This window comes from Gopherus evgoodei, chromosome 9, assembly GCF_007399415.2.
Source record: "Gopherus evgoodei ecotype Sinaloan lineage chromosome 9, rGopEvg1_v1.p, whole genome shotgun sequence".
Classification (NCBI taxonomy): Eukaryota; Metazoa; Chordata; order Testudines; family Testudinidae; genus Gopherus; species Gopherus evgoodei.
The window spans coordinates 33,511,143-33,520,598 of NC_044330.1; the positions used below are offsets into that span (position 1 = coordinate 33,511,143).

Here is a 9,456-nt window from a genome sequence, read left to right on the forward strand (position 1 = left end):
TCCTCATTGTGTCTTTCACTGCTACCTCTGTATCAGTCATAGCCTTCCCACCTAAAGCCTGGTAGTCCACGGAATACAACACGACACAAACCCTCAGCAGGCACCAGAGCACTGGCAGACCACCACCCAATCCCTTAACTAGCCTGTCAGTTCCTCTGTCTTAGTTTCCCCTGCAACCTCCCCCTGTAAACTCCCTCCGAAACTCCCCTGTTTACAGCTCTGTTTGCTGGCTGTCTGTGCTGCTGCCTGACTGGCTGGCTACTTGTATAGGACCCCTCATCAGGTAAGCCCCGCCCCCTAATCAGGGCTCAGCTGCTCTCCCAGCACACGGCCCCTAGCAGCCTGCACACATACAAACTACACAATACAATCCACAAACTACAAAAACCTGCTCCTCCAACAGAACTCCCTCTGAAACTCCCCTGTTTACAGCTCTGTTTGCTGACTGACTGTGCCAACTTTCTGGTTCACTTTAGGAGATCTTCCACTGATGAAAGGAATGTTACCCAGTAAATAGCTAAAAAGAAATTTCAACACTTAATTTTCAGAAAAATTGGAACACTGCCATTAGCCTGGCACCTGTGGTGTTGATCCGACTCTCACTTCACCTAATGTCTGTTGTATTGATTTGCCTTATTTATTATTTTAAAAAATCTTGGGTCCCTTTCCTGTAGCTAAGAATAGAAATTAATTTTTAATACTTTGTTCCCTAGGTGTGGAAGCTCTATAGAAGGTAATGGTATTTCTGCTGCAAATGAGAGAGAAGAATTTTTTCTGTTGTAAACAAAGTAATTTTATAGTTTTCCCTGGGAGAATAATGCAGCTGGAAGCTGTCCAGTCACTTCGATGATAATTTATAATATATACATTGGTATACGTCTTTATACTGTTAAAGAAGTAAAATTTTTGTTGTTGGCATAATTTCTTTAGTAACACACTACTGTTCCACATAGGCTTCTGGCTGCTAATCACAAGTCCTATATTGACTCCCCTTTTATGCGAAGTACTCTGCACCAGTACTGTATTCTTTAGATGTGGGTTGCTCTGAGTACATTTTTCAAAGCTGTCTTATTTTGGTTATGAGAAAATATGGTCAAAAGTTTTGGTTCTTTTAATCTAGTATTGTGTACTAAAGTGTGTGCATTTTTTAAGTTTGAAGGTTTCTTTTATTGGTTGCTCCTAATATAATTATGCAGTGTGAGGATCAGTATAAATTATGCAGTTACTATAAACAGATCCCTGTATTAAAAGATAGGAGTAGCTGTCTTAAATATGTTTTGCAAAGGTATCAAAAAGAGGGTATTTGCCTGATTACATGGTTCTCTCAGCAAAGTATAACTTCCCTTTTTAACTTTGGCATGCTTTATTTCTTATACTACCAGAGCAGAATTTAAGGTTAAGCATCCACATTTTATGGCTTATTTCCATCAAATTTGCCAACCTCCCTGTCCTCTGACTGCTCCGACCCCTATCCACACACCCTGCCCCTTGACAGGCACTCACCGGCAGTGGCGGGAAGCAGAGCAATGTGACCCCAGCCCATTCAACTCCACCACCTCCCAGCCGCAATGCTCCGCTTCCCACTGCCGGTGAGTGCAGGGAGATTGGAGAAGGGACGCCCTCCACACTCACTAGCAGTGGGAAGCAGAGCGATGCAGCCCCAGCCTGCTCCACTTTCCTTGCCCCAGCCCCAGCCATGTCGCTGGGGGGACCGGGGGTGTTGGGGAAAGGTCCCACACTCACCTGCAGCAGGAAGTGTGAGCGCCACGGCTGGGAGCTGGTGGAGTGGAGCGGGCTGGGGCCAGGCTGCTCCAGTTCCTCCGCAGCTGGTGAGTGTGGGGGCCAGATCCTTTCCCCCAAACCCTCTCCCCCGAGCGACACGGCTGGGGCCGGGGCGAGGGAAGCAGAACCAGCTGCTCCCGGCCCCTGCTAATCCCCCGGGCCACTCTGGGACTGTGGGGCCCCCAAAATTGCCACCCCATAGCTCCTGCCTCCTAGACTCGGGGGGGGACGACCCCTGACTGCCCCCGAGACCCTCTGGCCCTTATCCAACCCCTTGGCCCCAGCCTGGCGCCCATTACACACTGCTAAGAGCAGTGTGTCAGAGCTTTGCCACGTTGTATGCGAACCCGTGTTATGTTGGGTCACGTTATATCGGGTAGAGGTGTAGCATCCGTGTACTGTTAAGTCTGAGTCCTACCCTTTTCAGCTTCCTGAGACTGAGGACTAGTCTAAATTTAAGATTATATTGACCTAGCTATGGCGCTCAGGGTTGTGAAATATTTTGCGGCACAATTAGGTTGACCTAATCCCTGGAGTAGACGCAGCTAGGTCGACAGACTTCACCTCTCTAAGAGGTAGTTTAACTACATTGACAAAAAAAATCTTCTGTTAAAGGAAGACTCTACACCACGGCACAGTAGTGTAGACATATTTTCTGTGTTGTGATAGTTGCTCTCTGCCTTCACTCTGCAAGGGCTCCTTCTGAAAGGTAGGTTTGAAAAAAAGCTTCTGGTTTAAAGAGCCGAGATTTGAGAATACTCTAAAACCCACTTGCATACTTCCATTTTACTTTTAAGTGTTGCCAAGGAAAATTATTTCAAATAGAGAGAAGATGAAAGACTCTAGTAAGCAACAGTATTAGGGTAATGTAAATCATGCCATATGCTTCTCACCCATTTCCTGAACAATAGAACTGAATATAAACAGAGAAAAGCAAGTAGCTGCGACTTTGCTGGATGTCAGAATGTTCAAATGGGTTGCTGAGCTTCAGAAAATGCCCCCCCAATAAGAGCTCTGTACTAAAGACTGTCATAAGATCAATATTGATTGATGCAGTGCAAGGATGCCATTGTCAGTCATCATGGTAACTGATGTTTTATCATGAAAAATAAAACAGTTTTCAACTTCCTACAATAATTCATCCAATCTACACAAACCAAGGATTCAGACCTATCAATTTCTCCTTTCAAAATGCTGAAGTTTCTGTGGGGAGGCATTTTGTAAGACACTAGAAACCTTTAATCCTGGCCTACACTACACAGTTAGGTTGACATAAGGCAGCTTACATTGACCTAACTCTGTAGGTATCTACACTAAAATGCTGCCCCCCACCAATGTAACTCACCCACTACACTGACTTAATAACTACACCTCCACGAGATGCATAGCACTTAAGTCAATGTAGTTAGGTTTATGCAGTGCTAGTGTTGACACTGTGTTGCTTACATCGACTGTTGCTGCCTTTCAGAAGCCGTCCCACAATGCCCCACACTGACAGTTAAATCAGTGCAAGCACTCCTGGTGAGGGTGTGCACCGCCGTCACAAGGAGCATAGTGTGGACTTGCAAAAGCAGTTTAACTACTGCTGCAGCTATAAGGTGACGTAACTTAGATCAACTTTAATTCTGTAGTGTAGTCTTGCCCCGAGTCAATGGCCCTTTTAAAAACAATAATAGCAAAGCATAGAAGATATTTTCCTCCACAAATTGCTATAGAAAGTCCAAGCAATGCAAAATCTATAACATTTAAAAATTATACTCTAATCCAAAATATCAAATTTCGTAAGCCTTTTTTTACCCATTAAAATTGAAATCCGGGTGAAACCTTAACTATGACAGCACTACCATCCCACTATAATGCTATGTCACACTAGAATTAGCAAAGTAAATTTCTGTCATTTGGTCAGGGGTTCCTCCAATACAGAGGTTTTTCCCCACCCCTCAAAAAAGTGCTGATTTTAATAATCAAAGTGCTCTAGCAGGATTGATTTGAAAACTGGGCTGGGGTGGACTTTCGGAGGGCGAGAGAGAAAGGGAACACCCATTTAGATGAATGGGTCAGTTTACACCTCTCAGAGCAATTGTGTCAGACTGTATTCATTTTCATGGAATGTTCAGATACATCTCATTGAGATGAATGCACCACTTTAAACTCCTGGAATCCTCTTAGGCTGCAGAGGGTTGTGGAGACCCCTTTCTCCTACACTAGGTAATTAGGTCATATAACTACATTGCTCAGCAGTGTGAAAAATCCACACACACCCGAGCGGCACAATTAAACCAATCTAACCCCTGATGTAGACAGTGCTAGGTTGACAGGAGAATTCTCCAGTCGACCTAACTACTGCCTTTCTGAGAGGTGTATTGCCTACAATAACGGGAGAACTCCCATCAGCATAGGTAGTGTCTTCACTGAAGTGCTAATGCGGTGCAGTGGTGGCACTGCAGTGTTTTAAATGCAGACAAGCCCCAAAGGATTGTCTATTTCGAGAGTTGCTTCAGAATAGTTATTCCTCATTAACTCCCTGTGTGGATGCTTTTATTCTAGGATAGGAGTTTTTTATTCTGAATTAGCTGAATCCATTTTGGATTAGCACTCTATTGTTCCAGATGATGAAACAAGAGAAATGGTAAGACTATGTGCTCATTCAGGCAAAAACTGTATTCAGGGCAGGGTTAGTGACCACCAGCTGGCTATTCCTGGTCTACAAAGGCACCGACTTCATGGGTGTTCTGGGGCTGAAGCACCCACGGGAAAAAATTACAGGTGCTTCGCACCCACCAGCAGCCAAGCTTCTCCCCCTCCCACCACCCCATGTGCGCCACGTATCCACTCCTCTCCCTCCCAGCAATTCCAGCCCCCCACGCCTAACAGCTGTTTGGCAGCGCTTAGGACTTTCTGGGAGGGAGTGGGAGAAGCGGGGATGCAGTTCACTCAGGGGAGAAAGAGGGGCTGGGGAGGGGGTGTAATGGGGGCAGGAAGGGGCGAGGGGGGTCGAGCACCCACCAGGCAGAGGGGAATTTGGCACCTATGCTGGTCTATACTCGATCACTTCACCTCACCTGCATAAACCACTGCCAGAGTTTCCAGATGTTTCCACCCTTTAAGTCTATAAGACTTCCCTCTGGAACATCACCTTTTTCTGTCTGTTTTACATCATGCTGTCATGTTTACTCCCAGACTGCTACACATTTCTGCATCAAGGATACACTACTGTGCTCTTCTGTTTGCACGTGCACAAAACTCAGCACAGAAATGAGTGGTCTCAAGCTCTGTGGGCACAGATACAACTCTGTGGCAACCTTCCAAAAATAATCTCTGTACCAGTCCACTGTGCTAAGGATGGCTGTGTTAAGTGTAGTTGGAATGCATGTAGACAAATGAGAGAATACAATTCTGTACAACATGCCTCATTTACTTCATTCCTCATATCTGCTTATTTTAGGGCAGCCCTGCCTGAAATTACAGCGTATCAACACTGGCTCTTGCCAGCTCTAGGTGCCAGAGTTAAGACTGAATGGTAAGGCTAGTGTGCATGCCGTAACTCCTGGTTTTCAGAGGTTTAAGTATAGTTGCAGCCAGCATTATGAAAGGATAAGAGGCACTGCCAGTCAACCTTAACTCTGTGTTAACAAAGTTTTGGGGCTATGAATGTTGTTCCATGTTCTGGGTTTTATCTAATCATCAGCACAATAACTAAATGCTGATATCTAGTTAGTGAGGTATGGAGCAAAGAAAGAACAGCTATTTCCCACAGTTTAGATATTAAACCGATCTTGAAGTTATAGTACTTGGAACCTATTTGACACTTTCAACAGAGCAGATTTAATTTGAAAGTCATTCGTAGAAAATAAATACTGAACATTTCCTGAGTACCACTTTTGATGATGATGATGATGATTGTACTAGAAATGTTATGGTTAATGATGCAAAAACAGTACATGGTGTTTAAATTTAAAAGCTAGAAATCCAAAGCCAAGCTAAATGCAGATTCTAACATTGTAAGGAAAGAAACATGTTGCTGTAACATTAATGTGTAACTGTGTTGTCTTTTAGATATGGCTACAGGACGTCCATGGTTGAACCAGGGGTTACTTTTAAATTCAGCTCATTCAGTTTCAACTTTAGAAACAGCTGGCGGTACCTCTATTTCTAAATCAAGGTAACTAGAGAGTGATTTTTCTATTTCAAACAATGAAAGATAGCTTCCTGTGATACTCATATTGAGAGAGTGCAAAATTCACCCTGATGCATCACTTACCCTTTCACAATAGGATGTTATAGCACAAGAATGAATTTCACCCCAACTAAATATAAAGGACACCATGGCCTGGACTACACTAAAAAGTTAGGTCAATCCAGCTGCATTGCTCAGGCATGTGAAAAATCCATACCCGAGTGACATAGTTAAGCCAAACTAACCCCCAGTACAGACAGCACTAGGTTGACCAAAGAATTCTGTCGACTGAGCTACCGGCTCTAGGGAAGGTGCATTTCCTCTGACCGACGGCAAAACCCATCCTGTTAGTGCAGGTAATGTCTACACCAGTCATCTCCAACCGTTTTACGCACAAGATCCCTTTTTGAATTTAAGTGCAACCGAGGATCTACCCTGCCCCACTTACTCCATCCCCCCTCCATCTGTCACTCGATCTCTCCCATCCTCACTCGCTTGCACTGGGCTGGGGCAGGAAGTTGGGGTATGGGCACTAGACTGGGGCAGAGGGTTCGGATTGGGAGGAGCGGCTCTGGGCTGAGCCTGGGACAGGGGGTTGGAATGCAGGAGTGGGTGAAGGGTGCAAGCTCTGGGAAGGAGTTTGGTTGCAGGAGGAGGTTCCAGGCTGGGGCAGAGTGTTGGGGTGCAGGAGGAGGTATGAGGAGGTGGCTCTGGGCGGGGGGCTCAGGGCTGGCTCCAGGAGGGAGCTCAGGGCTGGGGTGTGGGCTCCCACCAGGCAGCACTTACCTCAAGCAGCTCCCTGTCAGTGGCACCGCAGGGCTAAGGCAAGCTCCCTGCCTGCTCTGGCCCCACATGGCTCCTGGAAACAGCCATCACACCCTTGCGGCCCTTGGGGAGGGGGGCATATGGCTTTGCATGCTGCCCCTCTCTGCAGGCACCGCCCCCATAGCGCCCATTGGCTGAAGTTCCCCATTCCCAGCCTGTGGGAGCTGTGGGGGCAGTACTTGTAGGCAGGAGCAGCACACAGAGACCCCTTCTTCCACCCCTGCCTCAGGGGCATGCTGTCCACTTCTGGGAGCGGGGTGGGGCCAGGGCAGGCAGGAAGCCTGCCTTAACCCTGCTGCGCTGCCAGATTTTTAGCAGCCAGAGATCGCGATGGACTGTCAGTGATTCCAGGATCGACCGGTTGATCACGATCTACCAGTTGGTGACCACTGGTCTACATTGAAGCACTACAGAGGCACCACTGTAGCATTTCAAATGTACACAAAGTAGTTTCTATGATGACTGATTTTTGGAACATTCTAACTTTCTGATAAAGGCTGCTTTCCACAATTTCTGATTTGTAGTCTCTGCCCAAGGGGAGTGGGGGGCAGAGAGAGAGAGAGTGTGCGTGTGTGTACATTTGAGGTTAATTGGATAAACTGTGTTTGTATAGGAGGCTTGAAAAGTGGTGTGTCTTCACCTTTTACAAAGATCTAAAATAGTTTGTTTATAATTCAGAACCCTTTGTGAACAATTCAGACTTTTTTTATATACATTATTTATTGTGAGGAGTAGGATGAGACTTTGTTTTTATTTCATTTTCACCCAAGTTGGAGCCTTGAGGATTTTAGTTGAAATTTTTGGTGTCTGTACATGTTATTTCCTTGATGGTGCTGGCAAAAGTTATAAGATCCACACTGCCTAATCCTTGCTTTAATTTTTAAATTTCTTGGTTGTGAATTGGCTTTAAAATACAAATTGATCAGAAGACTTAAATGTTTGTCATCGTGTAATTGGGTAGAAATCCTTTTTTTCCTGGCCCCTAGAGTTCCTAACAAGTTCCTGCTCATGGCAGTTCACCTCTCAGTGCACACACACTACAGCATAGACAAGGCAATGGGAGAATCATTCCCTTTTGATTCCTTCTCTTGGCTTCAGGAGCTTCCCTAGCTGGGACAAGAGAAATTGGCAAACCGCCTATTGATCCTTGCATTTCTTTTGCTTTTCTGCACTCCTGATCCCTTCCCCAAATACTGGATTCACATTAAATTAAAATGTTTCAGGTGGTCCCTTATTGATAGCTTCTTTTTTTAAATAAAAACAAGAAGCCACAAGAAGCTCTCAAACATAATGAGAAATTCTCTCAAATTATAGGATGAATTTTCTGTTCTTTTGATAGTGGAAATCCAGGATTGTGTCTAGATGCTGAAGTGGCCTTAGCAACTGGGCAGTTCCTTGCCCCCGGTAGTCAACAGTCCAGCAGTGCAACATCACGTTATTCGGAGTCACGAGGAGAAACCCCATGCTCATTCAATGATGAAGATGATGACGACGATGATGATTCCTCTTCCCCAGAATGACGACAGCGGAAAATAGAATATACAAGATGCTGCTTTTATGTGTTTTTAGTATGAGCTCCTGGTTTTCATGATGTAACTTCAGTTTCTTGCCTTTGTTTGCACTGTGTTCAGTTAAACTAAATGGAAACTTGCACGCATACACACACAAGAAGCACCCAAAGTTAAGAGACAGATTGAAAACTTTTTATAACTGAACACAGCGTGGTATACTGCCACAGAGCAAACAGAGTGTTTCAGCTGCAACCAAGGAAAAAGCAAAATCCCTGAAGATTTAGCAGACTAATTGCTAAGTGCACAAGTTTATTTTTCATAACTTGGGACATTGCTTCTCCAGTTTCTCTCTTCCCCCTCATTTATCCCACTCAGAATGGAGATGACTATAGTGTTGACCAACAGATGCTGATTCTTACATTGTCTTTAGGCTTTGCTACCTTTTTTTTTAAAAAAAAGCTAAAAGAATTTTAAATATCTTATGTATTAAAACCATTATGGAGAGGAGCTATTAGGATGTTTGCTTTGTTCTGTTCAACTTGCTGTACAGAAAAGTCTTAAAAGTAATATAAAATGCAAGTGGCGAAATTAATCTTGAACTAGATGAAATCCATTTTAGATATTTTAAAGAATGAAATTAGTATATTTCTGTTGAAGCGTTCATATTTTTCCATTATTTTATTCCATTGATATTGTGGGCCTAATTTATTATAAATAACTGATCGTTAGCCATTACATAGAGTCAGGATAAAAATGGTGGTGTTCTGTACACCAACACTAATTTTAAAAAAAAAATGTTAGTGAAGAAAATAGTGTTAATAAGTTATCTGATAGTTTAAAAATAAATTCTCCCTTGAATACACAGACCTTAACCTACTCTAGAAAATCAAATGGAATATAATAACAAAAGAGTTTCTTTCTATAGTAAGGACTTCATACATTTTCAGGCAGTGTTTCAATTTTCAAGGGACACTGTCACAAAATATTATTTTAGGAATTAATAACTTTTTAATTTAAGATTCTTGTGAAAATCTGACTTTTCACTATTTATGCAGTTTGACTTTTTTGCATTTCACTCAGTTAAGATAATGAAAACAGACAAATTAACATTTTTTAGTTAATTCCATTTTCCAAGTGTTCTGTACTAACCGACACCATGCT

General features: G+C 43.7%; 1 protein-coding gene across 8 annotated transcripts in view; it reads left to right on the top strand.

Annotated features, from left to right (window-relative positions):
* TFDP2 (transcription factor Dp-2) overlaps positions 1-8,740 on the top strand; it is a 196,567-nt gene extending 187,827 nt beyond the window's left edge. For all 8 annotated transcript variants that reach the window (XM_030575520.1, XM_030575513.1, XM_030575516.1 and 5 more), the window contains 2 exons: positions 5,839-5,944; positions 8,124-8,740. In XM_030575520.1, the coding sequence (XP_030431380.1) occupies positions 5,839-5,944; positions 8,124-8,304 (287 nt within the window). In that variant the 3' untranslated portion in view covers positions 8,305-8,740. The remainder of the gene's footprint in view (positions 1-5,838; positions 5,945-8,123) is intronic.
* Positions 8,741-9,456: the final 716 nt, after the last annotated feature.